Genomic DNA, 15,244 nt, shown 5'->3' with positions numbered 1-15,244 from the left:
TCCCATGCTTTCCACACAGCCATCAATCTGGAGTCCAAGAGATCCCCCTTGTTCAGATAAGCTGTTTCTGTGGGTTAAACCAACCCACTCTTAACTCCTTTGCCCATCAGTTCTCTCTTTCTGACATTGGATTCCAGGAGTTCAGTTCAGTGTTTGTCTGTGGGTATCTGCCTCTGCTTTCATCAGTTGCTGGATGAAGGTTCTGTTTCCTAGACTCTCTGGCAGTGGGATTGTATGCTGGTACTCCCCTGATTCATGTCTAAAATCCATAAATGAGTGAGTATATACCATGTTTCTCTTTTTGTGACTGGGTTACCTCACTCAGGATGGTTTCTTCTAGTGCCATCCATTTGCCTGCAAATTTCAAGATTCCATTGGTTTTTTTTTCTGCTGAATAGTACTCCATTGTGTAAATGTACCACATTTTCTCTATCAACTCTTCAGTTAAGAGGCATCTAGGTTGCTTCCAGGTTCTGGCTATTACAAATAATGCTGCTATGAATGTAGTGGAATAGACAGGCCTTGTTGTATGAAATAACTGATTCTTTAAGGAGATAAATATAATTGAAAGAACACTTAGCTATCCTGACTTTTGAAATAGAGTAGGCTCTTCTCTGGTAGGGAGAATGCCATTAATAAGACATTATATGACTTTCTCCCATGTAAAATGTTAGCTACTGAGTGCTGTAAGCAGACACGTAGAGTTACAGCCAATAGCCTGTGCCTCAAACCTCTGAGATGACTTAATTGTGTCAACCAGGATTGCACATACATATCTGCAAGGGAAAGTTGCCTAATTGCAAATTCAACATTCATTGGCTCAAGATAACCTTTTCCAAGCTGTACACCCACACCAGTCTGTGTTCATTCACATAACATGAATTAAAACATGCTTGGAAATTACAAAAACATCACCGATACCATAATTAGGTCCTTTTTCATAATGGTGACTCCAGCAACTGATTGCCTACCCTGTTTCCCTTGCGATAAACACAATAAACTACTCCTCCTATTTTGGTCTGAAGGCAGAAACAAAGCTCCACATGCAAATCCTTTACCTGTGACTGCTTTGATAGTTGACTACATGACTCAAATGGTCAATTTTAAGTCTCTGAGATGGTACAGTCATTTAATTTAAGAATTTTGGAGATGTAATATAGAAGACAGCAAGGTCATTGCAATGGAGAGCAACAGACTGGAATCAAAGCTACCTGAGTCAACATAAGAGAGCTTGTCTCAGAAAGATTTTTTCTAATATGATGGAAATGCAGCTGTCCTAGAATTAATATGCTTTCCCAGGGAGAAATCACTTCATACACTTGGGAGATTAATAAAGAAAAATCTCTTTAATGATGGCATGCATCCCATCTCTAGATAATTCTCAAAGTGGAGCCAGCTTAGACACACTTGTATTCCACAAATGCCATCATCCTTAAGTATCTTTTAGGTTCATGCTCCAGGTTACACTTTGAACAAATTAAAGAGACAGGCAACTTGTAGGTCTAAAACCAGAAATAAGCTTGGGAGAGCTTGTAAAGCTCTAGGGCCAGGGTCTTTGGGAAGGGTTATTCAGATACTGATAATCCAGCTCCACACATTGGGCTGTGGTTATCAGTACCAATGTCATTGGGAACCTTGATGATAATGTTCTTGAGTTACCCTGTGTTCCTCTTGTGCAACATTATCTGATTAGCCTCCTTCTCGATTTGTATACTTCCTTTTAAAACGGTATCCATTGGTTTACTTTAGCCAGAGACTTGCTGTTGAATTTGGCACAAATCTCCAGTCAATCTAGACTAGGTCTGGGCTAGGGGGTGGAAGCCAGTGGAAAACCCTGCATTGTGGTCCTTCAGCTCACTGGGTCCTGTCATTCATACCTCAGTAGCCAATCAGAGCCTCCCACGGGCTCTCCTGTCAGCTGGGAGGATTTCTTCCGGGTGCCAGGCTCCGCTCCTTTACTGAGGAAGACGGAAGTTGCTGCTCCGACCTTGGCTGTCCTGTGGGGAAGAGTCTGGGCAAGCTCGGCAGCCGCACCATGGTGAGTGAGCGGCCGCTGTCCCCAGACTGGGTGGAGCGGTTGGCTGAGCCACGGGAGCAGGTGTGGTGGGTCCTCCCCCGCCTGGGTGGGAGCCAGCGGCCAGACGCAGAGTTCGGCATGTTCCTGCCTGATCCTGAGAAGTCCTCCGTGGTCCATCCCAGGGACTGGCCGGCAGCCTCTGAGTAACTTCGTTCCACAGGCTGCATCTGCGCAGGACATTAGGAGCAGAACTGTGCGTAAAAAATATCCTTGTTGACGTCACTGTGAAATGCCGGCGCCTGTGGTGCCTGTATTGTCACTATGGAAAGCAGATTTGCCAAACCCGGAGAGTCTTAGTCTCTAGTATCTTCCAGAAGTTCTGCACTTTTAACATTTAGGTTGGGGATCCGTTTGGAGTTAATTTCTGTGGAGCTTGTAAACGGTATCTCCGTGTAGAGTAGCACTCCACAGCTGAAGTGTGGAGTGGAAGAGTAGAATTGATGGTATAAGGATTGACCAATTCTTAGAAGACATTAAGTAAAAAAGTAGAATTAAGCTAAGGGAGGGCTGCCTCTTAAATACACCAAAGATAAGTAGTATGTTAAACTTTCCAGTTAGAGATTAGTATGATAAGGTGTAAATGTTCGCCAGGATTAATGGAGGCAAGCCTGATTTACAAACCAGCAGAGAGGCCCATCCATCCATTAAAAAACTGGCCTCTAACATGTTGCTCAAGGGCCATTGCAGGGTCACAACCAACATGAAGTCCTGGTGTGCATGAAGATATATTAACTCTAGAACAGCCGCATCTCCAGCCTTTTTGAAAAGTGGTTTTTGAGTCAAGGTCTCCTATATAGATTTAGGTGGACTTGAACCCTGTCTGTAGTACGGGCATTGCGCTTGTTATCCTCTTGACTAGGCATCTTACATTCTTGGATTACAGGTCTGCAGCACCACAGAGTTCTAAAATTACCAGTTTGAGTCACATAGTGGACTGTAGATTGCAGTAACAGGAAAAGGATTTGGGTGTGGAGCAAGACTTCTTTCAGACCAGAAGAGGAAGTGTATTGGGTCCACTGCAGGGAGAAACAGACCAGACTATAGCTAGATCAGAGACTGACGTTTAAGAGAGTGAGCTGCAGGGGTCTCCATCCCAAAGAAGGACCTGATGGGGCAGAGTGAGTGATTGTCTGTGCAATTTAACTCTTTGTATTAATTCCTTCCATGTGAAGACAGAATGGGTGGGTGCACAATTTAAGGAGGGCAACTTGAACTAGTCAGTTTTCAGTTAGGGAACTCTCCTATGCAGATGCATGCAATCCTGGTTGACAGAGTTAAGTCAGCTCAGAGGTTTGAGGCACAGGCCATTGGCTGTAACTCCATGTGTCAGTTTACAGCACTCAGTGGCTAACATTTTATATGGGACAAAGTCATATAATGTCTTGCTAATGGCATTCTCCCCACCAGGGAAGAGCCTACTCTGTTTCAAAGTCAGCATAGCTAAGTGTTCTTCCATTTATTTTTGTCATTTTAAAAAGTCAGTTATTGCTATTAGTTTTAACATTTCATTTTCTTTTGGTTTTTCAAGACAGCATTTCTTTGTGTAGCCCTGGCTATCTTGGAACCAGCTCTGTAAGGCAGGCTCCCCTCGAACTCACAGATCTGCTAGCCTCTGCCTCCCAAGTATTGGGATTAAAGGTGTGTGCCACCACTGTCCAGCCAGATTTCATTTTCTTTAAATGTATTACTGCTCTAAGATCTCTTTCTGTTTCCCAGTATTTTGCAGTCATTAAGAATTTCATTTCATGATGGGCAGTTCCAGGACAGCCTCCAAAGCCACAGAGAAACCCTGTCTATTTCATTCCATTTTTTTTCTTAAATGCTCTGTATGTCTGTATGCATTTATTTATTTATTTATTTATGTCAGTTTAAAGCAGTGTTTCTCAACCTGGGGAGTTGAGGCTGCATTTGGGGGATCTAATAATCCTATCAAAGGAATGACCTAAGGCCATTGGAAAACATAGATATTTATATAAAAGGTCATGGCATTAGGAAGGTTTCGATCTACTGGTTTAGATCAATGTCTCCTATAGCTCAGGCTTGCCTCACACTATGTCATTGAGAATTGCTTTGAACGCTTAATCCTGTCTCTGCTGTGCAGGGATGGGAAGACAGTTCTGCAGCTCCTTGCAGGCTGGGCCTTGACTGTTCTGTGAGAAGGAAAACTAGACCAGTGAATGTGTGTTCTCCAACTTACAAATGAAGAAGCACCTGTGTAAGAATTGAGTTCACTGAACAACTGTAAAGCAGTGTAGTTGCAGCACAGAAAGGCAGAGGCAGGGAGGAGGGGGGAATCTTTCCTGCTTTGACAGTAGTTGACATTAGAAATAAGATTTTAGATGATCAATAAATGTCCTTACTGGCCATTTCTCTGGTTCACAGACCACGCAATCAAGAATCTAGATAAAGAACTGAACGTTTGTGAATACAAATAAATGTAGTTACACTAGTTCCACCAAAATGGAACTGTGGCCCTGCCTAAAATGACTGTTTTCGAGGTTTAAGATGATAACCTGAGAGGAAATTGTGTGAGTAGTACTTGGTGTGCTCTACTACAAATCCCTAGTCTCTGGAGTACATGGCCATAAAGCCTGATTCAACTTTTTAACATGATTTTTTTGAATTATAATTATATCATTTCTACTACCTTTCTTGCATCCAAGCCCTCCCATAGACACTTCATTGTTTTCTAATCCATGGCTTATTTTTGCTTTAACAACAGTTACTGTTTGAATGTGACCTGTGTTTGGCTGCAGGACCTCTGAGCTATGAATGAAAGGGTTAGCTGCACTGGACATTGAATGTGCACACCAAGGACTCTGTGCCTTGGAAGAGGAACAGGAAGTGTTCTGGGAGAATAGAAGATTCTATCAAACCACACATTTCTCATACTAGGTCCCTGTGTGACCTTAAGGTAGAAGGGCAGAGCTGTGATTGCCTGTGTTGTCTGAGTCATTTGATCTCTGCTTACCCAGTGAGGTTACTGCTAATGTCTGGAGCCCCAGCTGGGAGGTCCTAACTCTGGGAAGGCTTAGCAATCGGGAGCACCATTGGGAGGTAGCTTACAGGTTCTTTCCAGGATCCTCCTCTGTTCTGCTGTAGGGAGCTTTAAGAAAGACCACAAGCCATGCCATGGTGAGTGTGGGGGTCACTGACTCCAAGCCAGCAGGAGCAATCTGCTGAGCTATCCTAGCTGCTGGGACTGGGATGGACCATGAGCCAGACTGTGGATCTCTTGGTCCATGTGATGACCTGGGCAGTGGTCTTTGGCCTCTGAGCCTCAATGAATGTAAATTCCCTGGGGGTGGTAGTGGCAAGAGAGTCTTGCTCTGGCATGGAAGGATAAGATGCTGGTAATATCACTTGTCCAGTGTGTACACCCAGGCACTGCTTTTGGTATGCAGTGGGAAGACCGATTGGAAAATTGAATGTCTGGTTTCTAGAAGTTTTGAACGTTGTATTCCACTTTCATTTGTCTTATAAATGTTACAGATAGTTTAGAAACTGGTAGTAAGGAGGTGATGGGGATCATACTTCAGCAATATATAATTAGAATGCTTTCAACTTTCTGCTACCACCAGCCACAATGATGTGATTTGGGGAAGTTCAGTTCCAGGACACAAAAGGGATTTCTGAGCAGCAGAGGTTTCTCAGGTTTGTGGTGTTGGGCAGGTGAATAGGGCAGATGCCATATTTTGTGCTATAATCCATGTAGCAGGAAGAAGACACTGGATTATCTTTTTACATTGTTTTGTGATTGGACATCATTAGTGCTGGGTTTGCATGAAACCACAGGGAGCACGAAGAGCTGTAGAGCCATAGTAGGTTCTAGAGAAAATCACCTACATTTGCAGAGAGAGCTCTAGAGCATGTGGCCTTTCTGTTTGGAAGAAATACCAATAGCTAGAGGGTAAGAAATATAACAGTTTAAGGATCACTTTGAGTTAATTTTGTGGGAGTTGTGAAGTCTGAGTCTATTAAATTTCTATACACATGGAATCATAGGTAGCTGGGTAGCATTGGTCAAGATCAGTTTTCCTGGATGAGTTTCCTTTGGTTTTGATTGAAAGTTGACTATATTTTCCTGATTTTGTTTTTGGCTTATTCTCTCCACCCCTTTATTATTTTGCAAATACTATATACATTCTTAATTATTGTAGCTTTTGTGGTAAATACAGAAATCACATTTTGTCAATGTGTGTGCTTTTTTTTTAAGCAATCCCCTTGAGCGTTATGAATGTTTCTGAATTATTCTCCTGGTCAGGATATATCTAGTTGTTGTTCTGTATCTAAGTCTGATTTAATAGCTTTCTCTAAGGGAGAAGCTCTATTTAAGCTTTGTCTGGTATTTAACTCATAACATTCAATTTCAATAGCTTTTTTCAAGGGGTGTCTTTGAGTTGTAATAACTTGGCTTTAAGCAGTCCATTCCATCTTTCTGTATTGCCTGCTGCAGCTGGATTATATGTTAAATGGAAGACCTACTGTATGTTCATAGTCTAGAACTACCTCTGGACTTTAGAACCTGTAAAATATGTTCCTTAATGTGATTCAGTAATTTTTGGGCAGCTGTATCTGGTTATCTAACACCAGAATGTGTATGTTGTTAGCTAGTCCTGGTCTATGACTTTCTCTAGCTATCCAAGCCTTGTGCTTATTACATCTGCAAGGGCGCAGGCATATAGGGCCCCATAAGTATTTAGGGGTCCAGTGAAATCTATTTGTAGTTTATAATTACATTGTGTAGAAGACCATGTTATTATAATTACATTGTTTAGAAGACCATGTTACAGCTGGTACTTGATGTCTGAATCTAGTTTTAAGTACTGAACAAAGGTGGCAGTCTCTAATGGCTTGCTTACAGGCCTGCCAGTTTCCTTTTTTTTTTTTTTGGTTTTACAATACAGGGTTTCTCTGAATTGTTTTGGAGGCTGTCGGTCCAGCCCAGCCTCGAACTCACAGAGATCCGCCTGCCTCTGCCTCCCGAGTGCTGGGATTAAAGGCGTGCGCCACCACCGCCCGGCCGCCAGTTTCCTTTTATTAAACCATTAGAACAGAGCATGTGTGCCTATATGTCCCAATGTTTTATGTAGTCTTAGGATTTCTTCTTTACTAATTATGCTAACATTCTCAGGTTCTTAATTTTCCAGTCTGGGTTCCTTTTAATAGTCATTCTCATAAGGTTGCCCTGATTTAATCTGGTTCTCCATTTCACCTCATTTGTTAGTGTTACCAATTATGTGATCTGTCATCCTTGATAATTCATTCTGAATTTGTTCCCTAGCAACTTTTAATATTCTAGTCTTAACTGAATACAATGCCCATTTGTCTGTTATTTCATTATTTTTTAGATGTCTTGTCTGTTTTGCCAATCACTCCCCATTCTGTCCTTTTCCCCCAAACTGATTCCCAGGTCCTTTGAGTCAGGCTAAAAGAATGTCTGGAAGGGCATTTCCAGGGAGAGGGAAATGTCTGTGAGCATGTTGTATGGGTGGTCTGTGAGAGACTTTCCTGGGGTGTATCCGGAGATTGCCTTGCTTGTAAGGAGATGAGTGGAGGAATTTTTACTGGATTTGCTTCAGGGAGAGGGAGGGTGACAGGGAGGCAAGGAGGTGGGGCTGCACAAGCTCCCCACATGTGTACCAACCCAGCTCTTATCTTCCCTATCTGGAATATCTCTGGAGCAGAAGGAGGTATTTGTGGAGTGTCATCTTACCTGATCATGCGCAACCCTGGAATTATTCCCTGGAGATCCCCAGGACCTGAATCAAGGCAGGCAAGGAGTCAACCCGGGCTGATGATGAAACCCAGGGAGGTGGAGGTCATAGTGCTGCTGCTGTAGCTGATAGGGGTAGCAGGATTCTGGGAATAGCCCAGGAACAGCTTTACATGGTTATATAAGTGAGAACCTGATGCAGGGTTAGTGCAACAGGTGTCCACCTACCCTTTTTATGGACCTACCTGCAACCAGGTTGCCTTCTGATTTTTTTATTCTCTAAGACATTCTATAGACCTTTCTTTGAACCCTGATGCCTTCCAAATACTTACAGGTGCCCAGGTGTTTTTCAGGACTTTCTAAGGGACTTCCATTGCCTTCTGAGATTTCAGAATTCCTAGAGTCTTGGAATGTTCCTGAGACAGCATGGGTGATCCTCATAGGTGAGCATCTTGGTAAAACTGGAAATGTTACAAGGCAAACTCTTAACTATGGTTTTGAGGCATTTCCTATTTTTGCTATATTTAGCCGTGGGAGTCTGCCTCTGCTTCCATCAGCCACTGAATGAAGGTTCTGTTTCCAAGACTCTCTGGCCATGGGATTGTAGGCTGGCACTCCCCAGATCTATGTCTAAAATCCATATATGAGAGAGTGCATGCCATGTTTCTCTTTTTGTGACTGGGTTACCTCGCTCAGGATGGTTTCTTCTAGTGCCATCCAGACTCCCATGGCTAAGCACTGAGCTGAACTCAAGAAAACCAGTGACAGAGAGGGAGAACTGATGACCAAAGGGGTTAAGACTGGGTTGGTTTAACCCCCAGAAACAGCTGACCTGACAAGGGTTAGCTCTTGAATCCCAGACTGATGCCTGGGAATCCAGCATGGGACTGATCAAGACCCCCTGAATGTGGGTGTCAGTGAGGAGACCTAGGTAATCTATTGAGCCTTGGGTAGTAGATCAGTATTTATCCTGGGTATACAAATGGACGTTGGGCTCCCATCCAACAATGAGAGATGCACTCTCACCCTGAACTCTTGGGGGAGGGTCTAGGCCCTGCCCTGGATGAAATGACAGACTATGGACAGCCCATGGAGGGCCTCACCCTCCCTGGGGAACTGAGGGGATATTGGGGGGGGTTGGTGGGAGGGCGTGGGAGGAGGGGAGGGAAACAGAGAGGGGCCTGGAATTGACATGTGAAGCAACCTTGTTTCTAATTTAACTTTAAAAATAAATATATAAATAAAACTAGCTATATCTGGCTATTATCAGAATTATGGAGCTTGTCGATATTATAATTATTGTTGTGTCTACAGCTTGTGGTTCTGGTCTGTTAGTATGAATTGTGGTAATTGCAGTCAACATAGCAAAGATTCACCAAACAACTGACAGCAAATGCTGGAGAGGTGGTTGAGGAAAAGAGTAATGTCAATAGCAAAAAGGTAGATATGTGTAGTTAGTGTAACAAAAGTTATATTTTATTATGCTAGTGGTCATCACACAGGGTTCATAGTCTCAGTTCCTAACTGAGGTCTTAAGCCTCTTTCCTCAAGGTTGCTCACCTGTGCTAAGTATGTTACCTGAAGGTCAGGTCCAGTCTCTTACATACATCTGTTTTAGGGGTCAGGATCTTTAGGGAGACTTTCTAGATGCAGGGTAGATCAAGGTCGTGTCTCTCCAGATGTACAGAGCAGAGCATGGCTCTTGATTTTTGCTTATAGACTGTCCAGTGGCTATCCTGGGGTTCTAGGACTGTGTCTGCTTGTCTTGAGTGAGTGATGTCACTGAGTTCTGCTTATCAGGTACAGCCTTGTGTGTAGTGATGTTACAGATAAGACATTTTTTACTATGCTCATTACAATTAGGCTTCTGATTCACATATACATTTGACCATGGAAAACAAATAATACAGCAGGATGCCTTAAAATTAATAATGGTATGGCTTTTTATTAGGTACCTGAAAAAATGAGAAAAATAAGTTTAACCTGTACAAGTTTTTGGAATTAAAGTTATTAAACAGGCATCTCAAAGAACATAACTGGTATTAAAGAAGTACCTCACTAGCCTCCCTGCCCAATTCAACCTTGTCATTATTCCATGAAGCTGAATACTTCATATAATCTACCATAGGGCCTTCGATGGACCCCACCAAAAATTTCATGGCATAATAAATTATGGTGTGAAAACAAACATATTTTTTTAGTCTTCCTCAATAGTATGGGTTCATTGTTTCCTCATAGAGGAGGAAATGTCATACTTCCTTGTGAACATTAATACTTAGTACCTGTGGTAGTCTGAATATAATTGGCCCCCATAAGCTCATAGGTTGTGGCACTATTAGACAGTGTGGCTTTGTTGCAACAAGTATGGACTTTCTGGGTCACTGTGGGGGTGGGCTTTTAGGTCTTATATATGCTCAAGCCATGTACAGTCTCCCAGACCACTTCCTGTTGCCTGTGGGTCAAGATATACAGTGCCCAGCTCCTTCTCCAGCACCATGTCTGCTTGAATGCCACCATGTTGCACCATGATAATAATGGACTAAACTTCTGAAAATGTAAGCTACCCAAACGAAAAGTTTTCCTTTATAAGAGTTGCCATGGTCGTGGTGTCTCTTCACAGCAATAGAAACCCAAACTAAGGTAGTATATGATTTATTACCCTTTGGAGAGGAAGCGTTATGAGAAACACTGCTAAATTTACTTTTGATTGAATCATATGATGTATAGGCTTATTGTAGTTGCTCCTCAAGTGTTAATAATAGGAAGCCTAGTATTCCACTATAGTCATTACTTCATAAAACATGCAATAACCGCTATTTAAGTCAAAGTGTTGATTTCACGACAAATAATACTGTAATTGTGTATCAACAAACACCTATAAAAGTAAAATTAAATACAATTCTTGGAAATTTCCTAACTTTTAGAAAAACATTCTTTAGAAAAACATCCATCTTATTTGGGTGTACAGACATAGCTTTGGGGGTCACAGATGTAGGGTTGGTGGAGGATTATGTCTGTGGATATGTAAGGAAGGTGAAAGTTTCGTGGACTGGCGTCCTGCCTTCCTGTTCCTCTGGTTGGTGTGACATGAACATGAGCAGGGAATGTCTGCCTGAGTTGAGGGCTGGAACACAGCCATAATCCTCTTTTTTTTTTTCTGAATGGGAATGTATCCTGTGCCATTGTATGCTGAAAATCCTTAATTGGTTTCTTGATTTTACAAGATGTGACAGTCAAGAGATTGTCTTGAGTGTCAGAAGAAACTTTGGACATTTGCACTGTTTGGGCTGTTACAGATTATGAGGATCATTAAAGTTAAACTAAATGCATTTTCATTTTTTCTTTTTTCTTTATATTTATTCCTCTCTCGTACTATATATCCTGACTGCAGCCTCTCCTTCCTCCATTCCTTCCAGTCCCCCCTCTCCAAATCCTCATTTCCCCAGATCCCTGCTACTCCGTTTCCCTTCAAAAAAGAGAGCTTGCCTCCCAGACATATCAACCAAACATCATAACAAAGTACAAACCTTCATATCAAGGCTGGACAAGGTAACCCAGTAGGAGGAAAAGGGTATCAAGAGTAGGCAAAAGAGTCAGAGACACCATGACTCCTGTAGTTAGGCGTCCCACAAACACCCCAAGGTAAACAGCCATAGCATGTATGCAGAGAACCTGGCACACAGACATCCATGTTCTATGATTCCTTCAGTTTCTCTGAGTCTCTATGAGCCCTGCTTAGTTGATACTGTGGGTCATGTTTTCCTGGTTTGCTCAACCTCTCTGGCTCCTACAGACATCACCCTTCCTTCCATAAGATTCCTAGAGCTCAAGCTCATGTTTGGATAGGGATCTCTGCATGTGCCCCCATCAGCTGCTGGAAGAAACCTCTCTGATGACAATTGGGCTAGGCACTAATCTATGATTATAGCAGAATATAGATGAATCATTTCATTGTTTGTTTTTTTCTTCTTCTTGATCAGTTTTATTTGGTTCTACCCTAGTTCTCAGAGCCATCCAAGTTTTAGTTCCTGGCCATTCAGGCGGTGTCAGGCATGGAATTCCTCTCACAGCTTGGGCTTCAACTTAGCCATTGGTTGGCCATTACATAATCTCTGAGCCACCATTGCCCCAGCATATCTTGCAGGCAGGACAAGTGTGAGTTGGATGTTTTGTGGCTGGCTTGGTATCCCAGTCCCATCACTGGGAGGCTTATGTGATTACAGAAGATTACTGGTTCAGCCTCCCTTATTCTTGATTACTGGGAGTCCTCATTAGGGTCACCCTTATAGGTTCTAGGAAGTTTGCACTGCACTGTTTCTATATCCCCCACTAAAAGCTCCCCTATTCCAGTCATCTCTCCCTGTATTCTTCTCCTTTGTCCCTTTCTTATTTACCTGATCTCTCCTGTTCCCATCCCTACCTGCCTCTGGTACATGCACAAAATCTATTTCCTCTCCCAAGGAAGATATATGCATCTCCCCTAGATTAGCGTCTCTGCATCTATGAATTGTACTGTGATTAACTATTATTACTGTGATTGTACTTTACTTAATTGCTAATATCCACTTATAAGTTAGTGAATACCATGTTTGTCATTGTGCTTCTGAGTTGCCTAACTCAGGATAATAAAGACCTCAAACTAGACAACAACAAACCAAATAATCCAATTATAATGGAGTACACTTCTAAACAGAATTCTTAGTAGGAATCTAAAATGGCTGAGAAACACTTAAAGAAATGTTCAACATCCTTAGCCATCATGATTATCAAAACTACCTGTCAGAATGGTTAAGATCAATAACACAAGTGACAGCTAATATTGTCTTTTTTTTATTTTCCAATTTAAATTTAGATAAGAAACGAGGTTGCTACACAAGTCAGTTCCAGGTCCCTCTCCCATTCCCTCCCCTCCTCCCGTGCCGACAGCTAATATTGTCAAGGACATGGAGCAAGGGGATTCATTGCTGTTGCGAGTGCAAACGTGTACAGCCAAGGTGGAAATCAATATGCAATTGTAAGAAAATTGACAGTCAGTTTACCTCAAAACACATCATTACCACTCTTGGGTACATACCCAAAAGATGCTCTTCCATCCTACCACAAGAGCACTTGCTCAGCTACATTCATAGCAGCCTTATTCTTTTTTTTTTTTTTTTTTTTTACGAGACAGGGTTTCTCTGTATTGTTTCGGAGGCTATCGGTCCAGCCTGGCCTCGAACGCACAGAGATCCGCCTGCCTCTGCCTCCCGAGTGCTGGGATTAAAGGCGTGCACCACTACCGCCCGGCCATAGTAGCCTTATTCTTGATAGCTGGAAACTGCTATGTCTGTGAGAGACCGTGTTGGTTGATGGTTGATATGGGGAGGCTCCTCCACTGAGGGTACCAACATCCCTGGGATGGAAAAGGGAGCTATCTGAGCATGAGACAGTGACTAGGCAAGCGAGAAAGCCGGGAAACGCTCTTTGCCCATTACCTTTGCCTTCAGTTTGCTAGTTTGAGTTTCTATCCTAAACTCTCAAAATGGTGGATTGTAACCTGACAGAATCAGTCAAAAAATCCTGTTTTTTACCTGAGAATCTTTTGGATAATGGATTAAATCACAGCAATAGAGAAGCATGTTAGAACAAAAACAGAACACCAGAGATTATTTTGTTGCTAGGTAGAACCTGGGAATGTTGTCTTTTGAAAGAATGTGGAAGGTATCAAGTCTTTAGGTGGCAAAAACCATAGAAAGTTATACGCAGAACTTAATTGGTTGTCCTTGTAGGACCAAGAAGATGGGGATGTTGAGAGTAATGGCAGAAAGTGGAGACTGAGATCATAGGATTTCAGTTATAAATAGACTTCATAAAAAAAATTGATGCTGGCCCACAAGTGCTAGGATTAAGATAGACAAATTCCTGACTTTTTTTTTTATGTTATTGTGCAATGGACCTGGAACGTAGGTTTTATCCATGTCTGGCATATGCTGTTGTACTGATCTTCACTGATATCTTAAATTTTAAAATTTGGCAGAGGATGTCATTCTGTTTGCCAGGATGGCATGTATTCATGGCATTAATACTGCTTGAGCTTTCTGAACCATTGGATTACAAGCATATCACCTTCTTCCTGTTGTGCATGCTTTGAATTTTTTTTTTGGTTTTTTATGAGACAGGGTTTCTCTGTATTGTTTTGGAGGCTGTCGGTCCAGCCCGGCCTCGAACTCAAAAGATATCCGCCTGCCTCTGGCTCCCGAGTGCTGGGATTAAAGGCGTACGCCACCACCACCCGGCATGCTTTGATTTTTTTCAGTGAAAATGTGTATTTTACCTGTTTGCATGGATGTGTACCATGTGGATACCTGGTCCTCACAGTGATCAAAAGATGGTCTCAGAATCCCTGAACTTGGAATAATGGATAGTTGTGATCCCCCATGTAAGTACTGGCAATGAGCCCACCTATATGCAATACCAGCAAGAGCTCATTACTACTGAGCCATCTCTCTGCTCTGCATTGATTATTTATGATCAGCATTTATATTGCCAATATTTTCATCTGTCCATTTGTAACTGTCTAAACATGCAGTGCCTTTTAGTAAAATCTTATTGATGTTACAGTTTAAATTGAAGCACTTCAGGTCTCTGGAAGATTAATACAGAACTGGAGTGAATGCATAGCTCTGTAGAAATGTCAGTAAAAACCTCTGAGTTCTTTCTTTTTTATTTGTTTGATTTTTATACAGGAGACAGGGTTTTAATACGTACTTCTGGTTGTCATGGAACTGACTGCATAGATTAGGCTGGCATTCAATTCTGAGGTAGATAGGCCTGCCTCTGACTTCTAAGGGGTTAAACGTGTGAGCTAATACAACCAGCTTGTTCATCTTATTTTTCTTTTTTGTAGTTAGTAATTACCATACATTTTTTCTCATGTGTACTCTACATTATTGATTTATTTGCTTTTCTTTCTCAGGTTTTTAATAGGCATTTCTCTTGCGAAGTGATATCCCATTCACAAGGTACATAAATAGCAGAGGTGAACCTCCTATTCAGTTTCCTTCTAAAGTGCCTTGATGATTACATTATAATATCTATGTCATGGAATAAATGTGGGAGCACCAGAATTATATGGCTGTATTATCAAAAGAAGTATACATTTACAATGTTGTCAGTATCATGTTTTCTCCTAAAGTGCCTTGGTGATTACATTATAATGTCTATGTTATGGAATAAGTGTGGGAGAACCAGAATTATATGACTGTATTGTCAAAGTATACATTTACAATGTTGTCAGTATCATGCTTTCTGTTATATACATGTATGGGATATTTTAGAATGCAGTGACCTATGACGATGTGCATGTTGACTTAAGTGGGGAAGAGTGGGCTTTGCTGGATCCTTCCCAGAAGAGTCTCTACAAAAATGTGATGCTGGAGACCTACATGAACCTCACTGCTATAGGTAAGACT

General features: G+C 41.9%; 1 protein-coding gene and 1 pseudogene across 1 annotated transcript in view; both read left to right on the top strand.

Moving 5' to 3' along the window:
- The first annotated feature begins 1,935 nt into the window (after positions 1–1,935).
- Positions 1,936–15,244, top strand: part of LOC110342283 (zinc finger protein 120) — a 13,547-nt gene continuing 238 nt past the window's right edge. Inside the window, exons 1-2 of the mRNA XM_021231435.2 lie at positions 1,936–2,038; positions 15,110–15,236. Coding sequence (XP_021087094.1) covers positions 2,036–2,038; positions 15,110–15,236 — 130 coding nt within the window. The 5' untranslated portion in view covers positions 1,936–2,035. The remainder of the gene's footprint in view (positions 2,039–15,109; positions 15,237–15,244) is intronic.
- Positions 15,096–15,244, top strand: part of LOC121135094 — a 21,831-nt pseudogene continuing 21,682 nt past the window's right edge.

The sequence above is a fragment of the Mesocricetus auratus genome, unplaced genomic scaffold (genome assembly GCF_017639785.1).
Source record: "Mesocricetus auratus isolate SY011 unplaced genomic scaffold, BCM_Maur_2.0 Super-Scaffold_100031, whole genome shotgun sequence".
Lineage (NCBI taxonomy): Eukaryota > Metazoa > Chordata > Mammalia > Rodentia > Cricetidae > Mesocricetus > Mesocricetus auratus.
Note: the sequence above shows the minus strand (reverse complement) of the source record. Positions and strands in the feature narration are given on the sequence as shown.